The sequence below is a fragment of the Palaemon carinicauda genome, chromosome 1, assembly GCF_036898095.1.
Source record: "Palaemon carinicauda isolate YSFRI2023 chromosome 1, ASM3689809v2, whole genome shotgun sequence".
Lineage (NCBI taxonomy): Eukaryota > Metazoa > Arthropoda > Malacostraca > Decapoda > Palaemonidae > Palaemon > Palaemon carinicauda.
This window is the reverse complement of record NC_090725.1, coordinates 48,983,592-49,001,026: the sequence shown is the minus strand read 5'-3', so window position 1 is coordinate 49,001,026 and position 17,435 is coordinate 48,983,592. Positions and strand designations below refer to the sequence as shown.

At 44.9% G+C, this 17,435-nt stretch overlaps 1 protein-coding gene across 3 annotated transcripts in view; it reads right to left on the bottom strand.

Annotated features, from left to right (window-relative positions):
• Pmvk (Phosphomevalonate kinase) overlaps positions 1–12,458 on the bottom strand; it is a 31,381-nt gene extending 18,923 nt beyond the window's left edge. The window contains exons 1-2 of one of the 3 annotated variants that reach the window (XM_068374655.1): positions 12,069–12,087; positions 10,900–10,993 (exon numbers count right to left, since the gene is read on the bottom strand). Coding sequence is in view for 1 of the 3 variants with exons in the window: in XM_068374648.1 (XP_068230749.1) it covers positions 12,069–12,166 (98 nt within the window). In the remaining 2 variants the exon portion in view is untranslated. Of the gene's footprint in view, positions 1–10,899; positions 10,994–12,068; positions 12,173–12,435 lie in introns of those variants that run through there. The other 2 variants (XM_068374662.1, XM_068374648.1) reach the window with 2 other exon arrangements.
• Positions 12,459–17,435: the final 4,977 nt, after the last annotated feature.

The window sequence follows — 17,435 nt, the reverse complement described above, 5'->3', positions numbered from 1 at the left end:
AGGACCAGGATGGTGCTTCCCCAAGAGAGGGGAGAATGAAGAAGAAGTAAGGGTCAGACATACTCTTTCATTCACGCAGACTAAGACCGGGTAACAACGCCCTCAACCTACTGCTACTTGTCCAAAAAGGAGCCTGAGGTTAGACCTGCTGTTGTGCAGCCACCACAGGGCCGATAGAAAACGTATCGAGGCTCCTGTGGGTCACGTCTTGCAGGTAGTGGGCTGTGAAGGTCGTCTGACGCTTCCAGACCCCAGCTTGAAGTACCTGCGTCACAGAGAAGTTTCTCTTGAAGGCCAGGGATGTAGCAATACCCCTGACATCGTGGGCCCGAGGGCGACATTACGGAGGAGGGTCAGGATTCAGGGCATGGTGGATAACCCTTCGAATCCAAGCTGAGATGGTGTTCCTGGTGACCCTCCTCTTAGTCCTGCCTGTGCTCACAAACAAAGCTCGCACTTGAGGACGGACTGCAGTCGTTCTCTTCAAGTAGTGCCTCAGACACCTCACTGGACATAGTAGCAGATGGTCTGGGTCGCTTGTTACAGAATGGAGACTCGTTATCCTGAAAGAGTCGAAGCGAGGATCCAGCACTCCCGGATTCTGAGTCTTGGCAACAAACTCAGGGACGAACCTGAACGTTACCTCCCCCCATCCCCTTGAATGGGCGATGTCGTACGAGAGACCATGAAGTTCACTAACCCGCTTGGCTGAAGCCAAAGCGAGTAGGAGAGCCGTCTTCCAAGACAGGTGGCGATCGGAGGCCTAGCGTAATGGTTCAAAGGGAGGTCTCTTAAGAGACCTGAGGACTCGAACCAAGTTCCAAGGAGGAGGTCTCACTTCCGACTGGGGGCAGGTAAGCTCATAGCTACGTATGAGTAAAGAGAGTTCTAGCGATGAAGAAATATCCATGCCCTTCAGTCTGAAGGCCAAGCTTAAGGCTGAGCGATACCCTTTCACTGCCGAGACAGAAAGGCGCATTTCTTCCCGCAGATAAACGAGGAAGTCCGCTATTGCTGGAATAGTGGCATCGAGTGGAGAGATACCCCTTCCACGACACCAACCACAAAAGACTCTCCACTTTGCTTGGTAGACTCCCTTAGAGGACCTTCACAGGTGCCGAGACATTCTCTCCGCAACCTGTTGCGAAAAGCCTCTCTACGCGAGGAGACGCTGGATAGTCTCCAGGTGCGAAGCCGAAGCGAGGCTACGGCCCTGTGAGGGACGCCGGAGTGGGGTTGTCTGAGAAGCTAGTGTCGTGGAGGAAGCTCCCTCGGGAGCTCCGTCAGGAGCTGCAGAAGGTCCAGAAACCATTCCGCGTGATGCCATAGCGGAGCTACCAGAGACATCAAACAGTTGACCGATAGTCTGGTCCTGTTGAGCACCCTTCTCATCAGACAGAACGGTGGGAAGGCGTACACGTCGATGTTGTCCCATCATTGGTGGAAAGCATCTTGCCAGAGTGCCTTGGGGTCCGGGACTGGGGAGCAGTACAGGGGCAGCTTGAAGTTCTAAGCTGTCGCGAACAAGTCCACAGTCGGGGAACCCCAGTAAGTCAGGACTTTGTTGGCTATCTGAGGATCCAAAGACCACTCGGTACTCACTATCTGCGAGGCCCAGCTCAGACTGTCGGCGAGCACATTCCTCTTGCCAGGAATGAAGCGAGCTGATAGTGTTATCGAGTGGATTTCGGTCCACCTCAGAGTCTCTACTGCAAGATGGGATAGCAGCTGCAAAAAAGTGCCTCCCTGCTTGTTGATATAAGTCACTACCGTGGTGTTGTCGCTCATCACCACCACGGAGTGACCTGCCAGGGACCGTTGGAACTGCTGAAGAGCCAGAGAGACGGCCTTCAATTCTAGCAGGTTGATGTGTAGGCACTTTTCTGATTCTGACCAAAGGCCTGAGGCCCTCTGGTTCAGAACGTGCGCCCCCCACCCTTCTTTTGACGCGTCCGAAAACAGAGTCAATTCCGGGGGGAGGACGAGAAGACTCACTCCCTTCCGCAGGTTCTCGTCGACCAGCCACCATCGCAAGTCCATCTGTTCTAGAGACCCCATTGGGATCAGAATGTCCGGGGAATCGGATCCTTGATTCCACCGGGACTTAAGCCGCCATTGAAGGGATCTCATCCTGAGGCGGCTGTTTGGAACCAGACGAGCCAGGGAGGATAGGTGACCTAAGAGACGCAACTACGATTGGGCTGGGAGTTCTTCTCGCCTGAGGAAGGGTTCCGCCACCCTCCTCAGCCTTGCTATCCGGTCGTCTGATGGAAAGGCTTTGTGGAGATTGGTGTCTAATAGCATGCCTATATAAACCAGTCGTTGGGACGGCTGCAGAGAGGACTTCTCGAGGTTTACCACGATCCCCAGATCCTGGCAAAGATCCAGAAGCCTGTCCTGGTGCCGAAGAAGGGTCGACTCCGAGTCTGCTAGGATCAGACAATCGTCCAGATAACGAAGGAGATGAATGCCGTTCCTGTGCGCCCAAGATGAAATCAGGGTGAACACTCTGGTGAACACCTGAGGAGCTGTGGACAGACTGAAACACAGCACCTTGAACTGGTAGATCTTGTCGTCTAGGCAAAATCTCAGGTACTTCCTGGAAGACGGATGGATTGGGATCTGGAAGTACGCGTCCTTTAGATCCAGTGTGCACATGAAGTCTTGTGGTCTCACCGCAAGTCTGACCGTGTCTGCTGTCTCCATGCTGAACCGGGTTTGCTTGACAAACCCGTTCAGAGCTGAGAGGTCGATGACAGGTCTCCAGCCTCCAGTAGCCTTCTTTACATGAAAGAGTCGACTGAAGAAGCCTGCGGAGCCATCAACGACCTCCTAGCACCCTTCTCAAGCATGGTCTCGACTTCGGCCTGAAGGGCCGCCTGAAGGGCCAGCCCCTTTGCCGATCCTGTGGCATGGGAGCTCAACGACACTGGATTCGCAGTCAGGGGAGGTTGAGATGTTGTCAACGGGACGCGATAGCCTTGGCCGATCACTGAGACCGTCCAAGCATCGGCCCTGTGTTGCTGCCACCTGCGGACGCAACGCTGAAGGCATCCCCCCACACGTGGACACGCAGGGGGACTGCCACCCCTAGGGCTTGCGGCCGCGGCCGCCACCCCTAGGAGTCTTGCCTCCCCTGGAGGACTTACCGCCCCTCTTGACCTTGGCTGGAAAGGGCTGGGGCTTAGACACCACCTTCTTAACTGCCGGTGCCTGCTTTGGAGCCTTACGAGGCTGTTGCTGCTGTTGCGGCGGAGCTGGAGGCTTATAGGGCCGAGCTGTAAGGGCCCTATGGAGGAGGGAGTCCGTGCTGGATTTCCTCCACCTCTCAGCCGTTCGCTCCATGTCTTGAGGCTCAAACAGGTTCTCCCCCAGAAGGGAAGCATGTCGGAGCCTACACACATCCACGGCGGGGACCTTCGGATGGAATCTCTCGGACACAGCATCGCGACGCTTCAACACCGAGTTGGCCCACAGGGTGGTAACCTGGTGCGCCAAAAACTCGATGGAGCGGGTGCCCGAGAGCAAGAAGGTCTCCAGGGCCTTCCTACTGGTCTCCTTGGACAAGTCCTCCGAGCGCAATAGGATGCCCAGAGATCCTAGCCAAAAGTCTAGCCACGAAGTGGCCTGCATGGCACACTTAGCGACCTTCTCGTGGCTAAGGATCTCTGCCCCTGAGAACAACACCTGCCGGGCAGAGAGCTTCTCAAGGGGAACTCCCTTCGCCAGCTCCTCCACAGAGTGATGGAGAGGAAGAGCGAGGCTGGACTCACCCAGAATCTCGAAATACCTCCTTTGCTGAAGACGAGGAGGAGGGATGAGCTTGTTCCCGGCAGAGGAACAACTGGAGGAGGCAAGAAACGCGAGCTGAGCGTTGGCCCTAGCTCTGGCACTCTTCAGACCCCGAGACCAGGGCAGAGCCGCACTGGACTTAGGGGCCTTCCGAACGTCAAACACTTCATCTAAGATAGGTTCTTTGCCTTCACGGGGGGCGATGACGGGATCCATAAGCCCGTTAAGTTGCCTTATCAGGCTTAGGACCTGCCAGAAGGCATGTTCGGATTCCTGCTGATCTCCTCCCTGTGGGCTGGCAGCTAAGTCTCCTGTCCCAGGGATCTCTTCCTGGGGTGAAGCATAGACGTTCCCCCGGGGAGCCGTGGGTTCCTGGCGAATCCTCGAAGATGATTTCGGGACGGTCTTGGAGTCCTTGGATTCCCTCCTGGGAGGGATACAGTATCCCAACAAAGAGGTTCGAGGAGCCCCTTCCTCACGAGACGATTCTCCTCCATGAAGCGAAGTCTCCCCCCTTGATGCCGAGGGGAAGACTACCGCTTCACTGAACTCACCCGAGGACGGAAAGGCCACGTCCACGGGAGAAGGAGAAAGCATTCGAGCAGGAGAAGGGGGTTTCGCGACAGACCTCTTGGGAACCAACTTCGCCCTGGGGGAAGTCACCACGAAGTCCACTCCTCTCTTTCTCTTCAGCGTAGGAGAGACAGACGTTGGTTTATTAACGTGGTCGGCGAGTGCTGGCTTCATAACCCTCACTAACGCCCGCGCCAGAGGACCAAACCAAGTCTGTTGCTCCAAGGACACAGAGTCCGAAATCCTCGCTAAAGGGAAAGGGATCGGGTGATCCTTTGGAGTGGACACCACAGTACCTGCCTGAAAAGGTGGGGAAGAATGATGCACTAACCTCTCCTCAGTATCATCCTTGTCCTGCACTACAATCCTGTGTTTGGGTGGAGGCGATCCCGAGCGTTGTCTAGGAACACGCGCTCCTGCTGTTACCACCGGCTGCGAAATTCGCCGCGAACGATGGTCGCGCGGGCGCGCAGGCGAGCGGTCGCGCGGGCGCGCAGGCGAGTGAGTGTGAGGGTGTACAGGTGAATGAGCGCGTGTCCGAGTCGGCGAACGAAAGCGTTGGCGCGATGGTGAGAAAATGCGCTGCCGCATGGGTGAGGAAGATCGCTGGCGATGTAGATCAACAGGCGATTGATGGTGAGCTGGCGAGCGCTGATGTGCAGGTGGGCGATGGCGCGTTGTCGCATGGTGACGAGTTGGCGAGCGATAGCGCGCAGCACACGCAGGTGAGTGATCGCGCGATGGCGAGCTAGTAGATGGCGAACCATGTACCTTCAGAACCTCTGGCCGACGAAGCGTTGGAGAACGCGTGCGCACAGGTTGTAAATCACGCGGGCGGTCCGGAGATTGCTGATAAACAGGTGATTGCTGACGCGTAGGAGAACGCTGATGAATAGGCGATACTAAAATCGCCTGTGCGCGCTGGCGAGCAAGTGAACGCTGGCGAGCAGGTGATCGCTGGCGCGTAGGTGATCGTTGACGCGTAGGAGAACGCTGATGAATAGGCGATACTAAAATCGCCTGTGCGCGCTGGCGAGCAGGTGATCGCTGGCGCGTAGGTGATCGCTGGCGAGCAGGAGATCGCTGGCGAGCAGGAGGGCGACGCGTGAGATCCTGCGAAGGAACAGGTGGCGCGGCGCGTTCACGAACAGGAACAGGAAGATCGTAGGCGCATGGGCGAACATGTGCTTTTGACACGCGCTTGAGAACGCGAACGTTGTTGCGTAGACACAGGATGAGAGAGCTCAGGAGACTGATGGCGCGCAGGGAGTTCAACAGGAACTGCAGGATGGTCAGAGACCACAGGGCGATGATCCTCAAAAGAGCGCTGACGCTCAGAAGAGCGCTGACGAGCAGGAGAGCGCTGACGAGGAGGGCGAACATCAGGAGAGCGCCGGCGAACAGGAGAGCATTGACGAGCAGGAGAGCACTGACGATCAGGAGAGCGCTGACGAGCAGGAGAGCGCTGACGAGCAGGAGAGCGCTGATGAGCAGGAGAGCACCTGTGCGCTAGCACTGCACGTGGAAGGGAAGAATCCCTTTGCCCCGAAGGGACCGTTGCCCGTCGGGTGACGAGTTCCCCAGAAGGTGAAGATCTAGCAGGAGTTGGAGAACGGTCTGCAGAGAGGTCCAAAGGAGCAGGAGCTTTAGGCTGAGTATGACGAGGAGAGTCCTCTTCAGAGGAAGAAGATCCAAAAAGGCGCCTCTTAACCCCATTATAAGGGGAAGGGAGGCCCTTGCGACGCAGCGGACAATGAGCATTACGGCGGAGGCGGCCACGGGGAAGATCATCAGGACCATCAGTCCTCCGAAGGGGAGTCTCAGTCAAAGCACTTCCCTTAGGAGGAAGCTGAACAGCAGAAGAGCCCGAAGGACTCACTTCTCCCTTCGAAGGATGTACGGAAGGGGGAGGAGAGCCATCAGCACCATCATCCTCAACTGCATCTGCAGAGGATTGCCCAGCCACGTCGGAGGCCTCTGCCACCACGACGTCAACGATAGACAGAGGGTCTACCTCTGCTACCGCTGGTGACTGCTTAACGGCGGCCCCCCACGAGACAAGGTCAATCAAGGCGACCCTGGAGGGCAAGCCCCTAAACCCCAGGGAAGCCCAAATCTGTAAGAGATCATCATTAGACAAGGAGTTATCAATGGCCTCCCCCGGAGGAGGGGGAACCGCCCCGCTATGGGAGGCGACGCCCTCTCCCCCCACCCAAGGTCGGGAAACAGAACTAGGGCCTGCGCTACCACTCGGCCGACTCTCCTTAGGAGCCGGTCGAGGGGGAGCTTCGGAGGAGGTTTGGGCGGTGAAAGAAGAATCCCGAGAACCTTCCTCCTTCAAGGCAACCCCCGAAGGAGAACGGTCTCTCTTGGACTTCTTCTTTCGCCGGCGGCCAAACCTCTCCCACTGGGAGGCAGACCACTCCCTACACTCACAACACATGTTTTCCTGGTCACACCGTCGGCCCCGACACTGAGGGCAAAGGGTGTGAGGGTCCGTATCTAAGGCCGACATAAAGGTCCCACAAGGGCGGCCAGCAACACCAGGGCACGTACGCATTGTAAGATAATAATAACGAAAGTCAACTTCAAACCAACACACAAGCTGTAGAAAAGAAAAAGCAGAAAAAAGATTAAAGGCTGTCAACGAGGACGATGAACAGACACGTCTGTTCACCGCCGAGCCAAAAGTGAAGTGAAGCAAGTCACCGGTGTGTGGGGGGGAGGGGTAGCAAGCTACCCTTCCCCTACCCCCCGCTAACTAGTGCGGGGGTAATTAACCCTCGTTAAAACTATTGGCTCGTCATTTCAGCTGCGCTAAAAGGTAAACCCAATGTAAATAGCGTGGTTTGTATTTCGGTTACGGAACAACTAGCTGTTTGGCTTCACCCAGGGTCTCCTTTCTTATGTAGGTTAGTACAAAAAATGAAACCTTAACACCTCGCTAAACCTTGCTACGAAAGGTCTGCGGCCGACGCAAGCTGTGTGTCGAATTACTAGCAATGTGACTGTCAAGGAACAAGTTATTCCGAGTCCATAGGAAATAACGGAGTTGATCAAGACTTTCCCAATACCACCTCGCTGGGGTATGGGAACGTAACAGTATTGACCAAATACTAGGTACACAAGAGCTATGGCTTACCTGCAGTGGTTGAGGCCAGCTTGTGCAGAGAACCCAGGATGCTGCTTTCCCTAAGAGAGGGGAGGATGAAGAGAAGAAGAGCCAGGGTCTTTCCTTTTTATTCACACAGATTAAAACTGGGTAAGAGTGCTCTCAACCTTCTTGTACTGTACTAGTCCAATAAGGAGCTCGAGGTACTAAACCAGCTGTTGTGCAGCCACCACAGGACCAATAGAGAACGTATCGAGTCTCCTGCGGACCACATCTTGCAGGTAATGGGCTGTGAAAGTCGTTTGACGCTTTCACCCCTGCTTATAAAACCTGCAACACAGAACATCGAGGCCTCTGGGTTGACGTGTTGGAGGATTTCCTGGATTCAGAGCGTGATCAATAACTCTGCGAATCCATGCAGAGATGGTGTTTTTAGTGATCCTCCTCTTGTTTCTCCTGGCTCTGACGAAGAGCGATGGCACTGGGGGACGAGGTGCAGCTGTTCTCTTGAGGTAGAGCCTCAAAATCCTTACTGGGCATAGTAACAGATGATCTGGATCGTCAGTTATGGAGCGGAGACTCGTTATCTGAAAGGAATTGAAACTAAGATCCGATACCACTGGATTCTGAGTCTTAGCAACAAACTCAGGGACGAAGCTGAATGTTACCTCTCCCCATCCCCTTGAATGGGTGATGTCATAGGAGAGATCATGAAGCTCATTGACTCGTTTGGCCGAAGCCAAGACGAGTAGGAACACAGTCTTCCAAGAGAGGTGGCGATCTGTTGCCTGGCATAATGATTTATATGGAGGCCTCTTTAGAGACCGAAGAACTCAAACCACGCTCCACAAGGGAGGTCTCACTTTTTACTGAGGACAGCTAAGTTCGTTACTCCGTAGGAGTAAGGAAAATTCCCGCCATGAGATGACCATTCCTTTAAGTTTAAAGGCAAGGCTTAAGGCTGAGCAATAATCCTTCACTGCCGAAACTGAGAGGCGTATTTCCTCCCACAAATACACGAGGAACTCCGCTACTGCTGGAATAGTGGCGAGTGGAGAGATACCCCTTCCACGACACCAACCACAGAAGACGTTCCACTTTACCGGGTAGACTGATGCTGATGATATCCGCAGATATCCAGACATCCCCTTTGCAACCTGTTGCGAAAATCCCCTCTGAATGAAGAGATGCTGGATAGACTCCAGGCGTGAAGTCGTAGCAAAGCTACGGCTTTGTGGTAGATGTTGACATGCGGTTGTGCGAGTAAATTGTGTTGTGGAGAAAGTTCTCTAGGGGGCTCCGTCAGCAGCAGAAGGTCCGGAAACCATTTGTGTGATGCCATAGCGGAGCTATGAGGGTCATTAAAAGATTGACTGATGTCCTGGTCTTGTTGAGTACGCTTTTCATCAGACAGAACGGAGGAAAGGCGTAAACGTCGATGTTGTCCCATCGTTGTTGGAATGCATCATGCCAGAGAGCCTTGGGGTCTGGGACTGGGGAGCAGTACAGTGGGAGCCTGAAGTTCAGGGCCGCTGCAAACAGATCCACTGTCAGAGAACCCAACAACGTCAAGACTTTGTTAGCTACTAGATGATCCAAAGACCAATCGATACCCACTATCTGAGTTGCTCTGAGTGAGAGGGATAGTTAGCTACTGTCCCTACCCCCTACTAACTGGCAGGATGGGTAGTTATCCCTCGCTTAATTTCAATGACTCGTCCTTTCAGCTTCACCGAAAGTAATACCCCTATAAACAGCGTAGGTTTGTATTCCAGATACGCAACAACTGAGACCTTTAATGAGAGTATAATTTCAGCAAAGCTGTAAACAGCCATTAAGCCGTTTAACAAGGTAAACACAGCTTGCTGTCGGGTATTTTGTATTTTCCTAACTATACAAACCATAAGTTCTTTACTATGAGTAACTCAATGCAGATGGGTGTTCACCGTCATAAAGAACTCAAGCAAAGTGGCAGCCAATCCCCTGCCAAAGGGAAAATAATGGGGGAGCTCTCTCTAGCTCAGGCTACACAAATCAATCACTCACCCACTTTTGACTGCTGCAGGACTAACTAGGGGAAGATGATGGCAGTATGTGTATAGGGGTTTCCTCTTTGAGCTTTTCCTTGAAAGGGTTGTCTTGGTTGAAAATGCCTCTTAGCAGTGTTCTGCTGAGAAGAGTTAGGGAAGGGTTTATGTGCTTGTCGTGGTGCACGTGAGCCTTAGGCATAGTAAATACCGAAGAGGTGGGGCAAGATGTAACGGCACTGAGTCTTGGCTGGCTTTCTTCCATTTCTGTGCTACTGTCTTGGCTTTGTCCACAGGGAACAAGGAAAGAGAGGAGACTGCAGAAGGAGGACCTCCCTCTTCGGCACCTGCTTCATGAACTTCAAGAGTCAAAAGAACCTCGTCGTTTTAGGTTCCAATAGCTCACTGACTGGCAGCATTGTGTGCCAGAAACTCAACAGCCTTGGCTCCGAACATAATTGATATCCTTGATGAACTTCCTCTCTGGCTTGGACAGATTTTCATTGTCCGCCAGGTAGCAGACTGTACCGGCCCAGTAGTCCACTCAGGAAGAAGCCTGAAGGATTGCCATTGCAATCGTCTGCATTACCGGGGCATCGCCCGGAGTGAAGATGAGTGGCTGCGAAGCCATGGGTCATGGCACGGGGCCAAGACACTCGATCCTGGCCTGACGGTAAGCCACACGGGTGCCATTCAAGCTCCCCAAAGAGAGGTGATATCAAAAGGAGCCCTTTCCTTACGACTACGACTGGCCCTCCTGGACCTCCCAGGCACAAGGATTGGGGTGAAAGGAACAATGGAAGGGGTAGAATACACAGGGGTAGTGTCAGGGAAAGTGGTAACCCCGGTCACAGGGACAGCACGCACTTTAGGCCAAAGGACAACTCAAGCCCAAACCCGGGTTCAACATCTCCCAGTGCCAAGATATTTCTGCCTGCACACTGAAGCTTTCAGACTGGTGAGGGGGGGATGGGGCTTCTCACCTACACCTTCCACCAGCTGTAAAACTGCTCGCTAAACAACTCTAACGACTGAGTCCTGCTTGCACTGAAACAATCCCCCTATTAAAGGACGATAGTTTGTATATCGCGTAGGAACAAGTACTATATATTTTCATATGTACTTGGTTAGAACTTAAAGCATAAATTTTCCTATACTCATAAGATCATCCAAACGTCAAAAATCATTTTTGCCATTGTATGAATAACATATTATCAGTCTTGTTCACCAAATAGATGAGAATAGCCACTCTTAAATCTCTATAGTAAAGTACACAGCAAACTAGGTTAGGTTAGGTAATATACATATGACGCAAACCATAAGATAGTTTAGGGTAGGATTAATAACTAAGTCTAATCCTACCGGAAGGAAGTTTATCAATAAGCAAAAACATACCAGGGTAGTGTGTATAACGTTGGGTCATCGAATTTTTGTCCACTAAAATACTCGCTCACTCGGCTAACACACATAGCGCAACACGTACCACTTGCTAGAACAGAGGAGTAATAAAATATTGTTTAATTACGAGTGCAGCAAGCCACGACGGAGCAAAGACCAGTAAGCGCATAATTAGTGTTAGCTCATTAATCGACATAATCATACATACAATAAAATATGGGTGACGACAATAGCAAGGTTCCTCGTTTTCTATGTGAATAACAGGCCTGGTAACCCGACGATCTACACACATACCCCTTTCTAAATTCCAAAACTAGTCTGGCCTATCCACCTTTCTGAATCTTTATCACAGTACTCTATAACAATAGGGTAGGAATGCAGCAACAGTAATGTCGGAGAACTTGTAAGAGCCACGATGGAGCAAAGACCAGTAAGGGAATAATTAGTATTAGGTCATTAATCGACATAATCGTATATACAATCAAATATGGGTGACAACAATAACAAGGATCCTCGTTTTTTAAGCAGGCCTGGTAACCCAACGATCTACACGTACCCCTTTCTAAATTTCAAAAGTACCCTATATTATCTGCCTTCCCGACTTCTTATCACACTACTTCATAACAATAGGGTACAACAATAATGTCGTAGAACTTGTAAGAGCAAATCGCTGCAGTGTTGTACCTTCGCAGCAATTCTTAATATAATTTCACTTTAATTATATAACTTTCGCCAAAGAAAATAAAATTACGCTTGTGTCGTAACCAAGTATCTCCAAGTGCTCATATAATAAGTTGACGATAAACGAGCAATATGCGAGTGAAATGTTGAATACCTTGGAAGGTATACGATAAACTGAAATTAAAAAGGTCCCCTGCTGTATAGGACCAAAAGAGCACCCCTTAAAGTAAAAATAAAGTAAGACAAAGACAATTGGTGGGCGTGGTCGAAAATAATTTGAGTAACACCGGTCTGTCAAAAATAGTGTATTTGAAGAGGTCTATTCGATTGTGTGGTCCCATGTCTTAATATTGCACTGCACAATAATAAATAAAACAAGAATACCGGCACTAAAAATATTTTCATGGATAGAGCCATCTTAGTTAAAAAAAAAAATACAAGAATAAGGGATTGTAATACTTGTAGGATAACTGATGAGCACATACAACTTTGACAGCTCCACTTTGATCCCTTCGCTTAGTTCGCTAGAGTCGCCAAAGTGTTCCTGACACCTGAGGTTATTGGCCGATTCCATGTTCCTCATTGCTCTCTACACAACAATGGTATTGTGGGCATACTACTAGAAGACGTTTAGTAGGTCCAAAATGCTGTAATCCGCAGGAAATTCGTTATCATTTGTTACCTCCTACACAGACAGCACAAAACCTTTACTTCTAACTTCAAGGGTCTTTCTAATGCACCGGGCAACCTCTTTAGTTGTTGTTTCTAAATTCCCTATTTCTATGTTATTATTTCTAAATTTTCTTAGTCATTACAGTTAAACATATGTTCAGTAAAAAAGAGAATACCGACCTTGAGGTTATTGGCCAACTGCCCTTCGTTTCCGACATTCGACAATAGTCACAATACAATAATAAAAGAAAATTTTAGTCTTTGCAACAACACCTCTTATACCACCTTCTTGCTTTATATTATTATTATTATTATTATTATTATTATTATTATTATTATTATTATTATTATTATTATTATTATTATTATTATTATTATTATTATTATTATTATTATTATTATTATTATTAGCTACAACCCTAGCTGGAAGAGCAGGATACAATAAGCACAAGGGCAAGGGAAAACATAACCCGGAAAGGTAATAAGGAAATAAAATAAGAAATTATTAATTCAGCCTATATTCATAAAGAAGCAATTTTAAAGAAATAGCGATGATAGCAATGGTAGGTTATATAACTAAGAAACAAACGTCTTTAATTCACAGTTTGTTGCGATCTCTTAGAAGGGAAGGGTGTATTCAGAAAGTCTTGGAGTCTGTAAAACAATGTAGAGAAGTCATACGAGAGAAATTTGTTTGCTTGTTTTCCAGCCAACGTTAAAAATAGGACTTTAATGTCAGTTATGTTGTCATTACTATTGTAATTTAAAAGGTCAAGCATTCGTATGGAATAGACATAAATCTTAATAACTTTCAAAGAAAGTTTCCACAGAATACAATAAACACAAATGAAGAGATAATAATAATAATAATAATAATAATAATAATAATAATAATAATAATAATAATAATAATAATAATAATAATAATAATAATAATAATAATAATAATAATAATAATAATAATCATCATCATCATCATCATCATCTGTCTACTACAATCTATACCCAAAGTACAACTTAAGAAATTACAAATTATAATGAATATAGGAGTAAGATTGATAAAAGTTGTACTATCCCGAAAGAAAATTATTCCTATACTGGTCTTTATTAAAGCCAGAATTGAGTTTAAGATATGTGCAATGACATCACGTTATCAAAACCGGGCGATCCAAACATTTTAATTTTCTTATTACTATAACTGATTTACTTTAGTAAGACAAGGTAAAGATTCAACCGGACACATATGGTAAGTACACTGTTTAAAAAAATAAAACTGTAATTCTACTCGGAAATTCTCCGTAGAAATATACTTCTCAGCCGTATTTTAGTAAAATGCAGGCGATCGTAATTTTTTACCCTACTTTGTTATTATCTTTTAAGGGTTAGTGACCGTAATATCACTCCTTTACGTCAATATATCAGTTTTTAAAATGGTAAATGCCTGGTAACAGTTAATCAAGGATTTTTACTGTTTTCACAGCAATTTTTTAACAGTGCAGCTCTTCTAGGAGAAAGCTACTCCAAATTCAAACCATTGTTCTTTAGTCTTGACTCTCTTGCGTAGTACCATAGTCTCTGTACTATGGTTTCCCCACTGCCTTGGGGGTAAAATGCACTTGCTTAAGGGTACAATCGAGCACACTATTCTATTGTATCTATCTTCCTCTTGCTATTTTGAAGTTTTTGTAGTTCATATATGAAAGGTTTACTTTTAATGTTGTTACTATTCTTAAACTTCTCTTGTAGTTTATTTACTGATTTCCTTTCTTCACACGGCTATTTTCCCTATTGAAGCCCTTGGGCTTATAGCATCGTGCTTTTTAATCTAGGCTTTTAATAATAATAATAATAATAATAATAATAATAATAATAATAATAATAATAATAATAATAATAATAATAATAATAATAATAATAATAATAATAATAATAATAATAATAATTTCCGTTTAAAATTTATTGAAATTCATTGTGCTAGTAAATATAAATTGAAATAAATTTACAATAACGAAAGCTAGTAAACATTTTTTTCAAGTACGTATAACTTTTATTGTTACAATTAAGGGCACCACTCCAGGTTAAAACTGCATTTAGGATCGCAACCAAAATAGTTTGGGAAACATAGATCTAAGGGAATTTCTACACATCGTGCGGCCAACGAATCGTATCCACACGAGAAGAGTTACAGATGGTTTCACGTAATTTGAGGCACGGTGTACCTCTGTTGTAGGGTTTAGAGCTTTCAAATATGCGGCCCCACGACTATATAACAAGCTCCCATTGTTTTATTTTATTTCAATTGTTCATTATTTCTCATATCGTTTATTTATTTCCTTTCCTCGTTTGGCTATTTTTCCCTGCTTTACCAACTTGAGTTTTAGCTTAGCTAATAATAATAATAATAATAATAATAATAATAATAATAATAATAATAATAATAATAATAATAATAATAATAATAATAATAATAATAATAATAATAATAATAATAATAATAATAGACATCCGAAAGGTTGAAGATATTAAGGCTTTCAAGAAGTTGAAGACTGTTTTTCTTAGTGTTTCGATAATGCGGATTTGATAATTAACGCAGATTATGCTGTATGATGCTCTAAATACCTAAGAATATATACGACGAATAGACTTTGTAGGTTTTGAAGTGCGTACGATTTCCCTGTGTGAAAAGAACGAAAAAAAAAAACGCATTTAAAGTAAGTAAAGCAAAGATTGAGTAAGATATGAAATCATTGATTGGTATAAAAATTGATGCTTTATTCCAGATGCTCTCCGTGATGATAATACCAATCAAATAAAGCGAACCTGCCTTAAGTTTATTGATAAAGCGCATTTGGCATTGGAAGAAAATAGAAGAATATATGGCTGGAGTTATGAGGCGAAAGTATTTCCGAACACAAAGGTTATAATTAGTGAAATAGGACGCGTGGGAAGAGTTAGCAGTTGACTTACTAATGTTAACCTAAAAACTTTCCTGAAGGATTTTTGATAGTTAGAAGATAACAATGGAATTGAATTATTGGACTAGTTATGAGGTAGGATAATGTCTGCTACAAATGCCAACATCATACAATGTTAAGAATTTACCGTAAAATGGGTAAAAATCCTGGAATAAAACTTGCCAGACATTTACGGTTTTAAAAACGAATACGTTAAGGAGTCATACTACGCTCACAAACCACTAAAAGATAATAACAAAGTATGGTAAAATTATGGTCGCCTGTATTTTACTGAAATACAGTTGATAGCAGTATATTTTACGGGGAATTTCCGATTAGAATTACGTTTTTTAACAGTGTACAAGAAACATCGGGATCAAATTACATTATCTTGATAGCTGTGCAGAAAATTGTCCCACTCATTCTAACTTCTTATATCCTGTGCTCAAACTAGAATTTTTACTAACTAAACTGCTGTAATCTCTATTTTTTTCGGCCGTAGTACGAGGCCTTGGGGGCTTGAATTAAACTTTTTTATGCAAGCTAATGGCTTATTCGTCTATCAACCATATAACCTGAATGCTATCTTCTATCTCTACCAGAACTAGCCTTTGAATTCACTGTAGATAAGGCCATTTATGGGGATAAAGTTAAGGTAGGTAACGTGTTGGCAAAAATTTATTAATAAAATTTCAACTAAGATAGCTAGTACTAAAATGAAGGCTACTTTTGCACTTGACTATTTTCTATTTGCTGCCTGGATGTCTACATTTAATAACAATGTTTATATTGATTTTGAATAAACAATTAATGGATTTGGTGCAGTGACTAAAATACATATGGATCACATCTTGAATTCGGTTAATTCTAATAGTTAGCCCTTCTCCATCAGGAGGTTCAATACTACACAGTACTCTAGAAGTTTTATTCCATCTGCGACCAAGTTATGGAATGATCTTCCTAATCGGGTAGTTGAATCAGTAGATCTTCAAACGGTCAAACTTACAACAAATATCTTTATGTTGATTAGGCTGACAAAGTCTTTTTATAGTAGATATATGAATTATCTGTTTTAAATTTAATGTTGTTAATGTTTTTAGAATATTTTATTCTAATCGTTCATTACATCTTATATTGTTTATTTATTTCCTCATTTTCTTTCCTCACTAGGAAATTATTTCCTGTTGGAACCCTTGGGCTTATAGCATCTCGCTTTTCCAACTAGAGTTGTAGCTTAGCTAGTAATAATAATAATAATAATAATAATAATAATAATAATAATAATAATAATAATAATAATAATAATAATAATAATAATAATAATAATAATAATAATAATATGATATGCATTTATAGTAATCTATATTAAATGACTAACAGTTAAAAGGCTGAATTAAGAAGAAGAAGAAGAAGAAGAAGAAACATTCTTGTTTTCAAGAATGGTGAAATTATAGCTTTGGCATTCATAATATGATCGTTATTATATTTAAGAAATGGGGTTCTACATGTTGCTTCCATCAAAAATAGGTCCTGGGCTGTTAAACGAAAAACTGAACAGCGAACGAATTTGCATATTACACGAAATTGAATAGGTATAAAATGATCAATTAATAGATAATTTCAAAGCTTCGTAGCTTACATTCAATACTATAATTTAGTTTTATTTCCTTTAACCTTAAACAAACCATAATGAAAATCTTAAGTTTTACTTTTATCTCATTTTGTTGAAGTCAGTTGAGATAATACATTGTTATCAGTTTGACAACCAATTGAGGTACGCTTGCTATTTTCAAACTCTTCTTTCAGATTTATAGCTTTACTTTCATATACCTCCAGCTCCCTGCTATGATCTTGGGACATATCCACGCTTATATCTTGTTCTTTTAACTTTCCTAATTAAGGGCATTTGAATAAATGTTCTGTAAAATCTGTATTATCTTCTTCTTTGTATTTTCCCCTAAGATTTGCTTTTGACAATTTTGGGCATGGAAATAAATGTTCTGTATTATTTTATCTATTTATTTTATTTTTTTTTTGTATTTCCCCCTAAAATTTGCTTTTGGCAATTTTGGGCATGAAAATAAATGTTCTGTATTATCTTCTTTGTATTTTCCCCCTAAAATTTGCTTTTGGCAATTTTGGGCATGAAAATAAATGTTCTGTATTATCTTCTTTGTATTTTCCCCCTAAAATTTGCTTTTAGTTTGATCATGTTTAAACTTTACC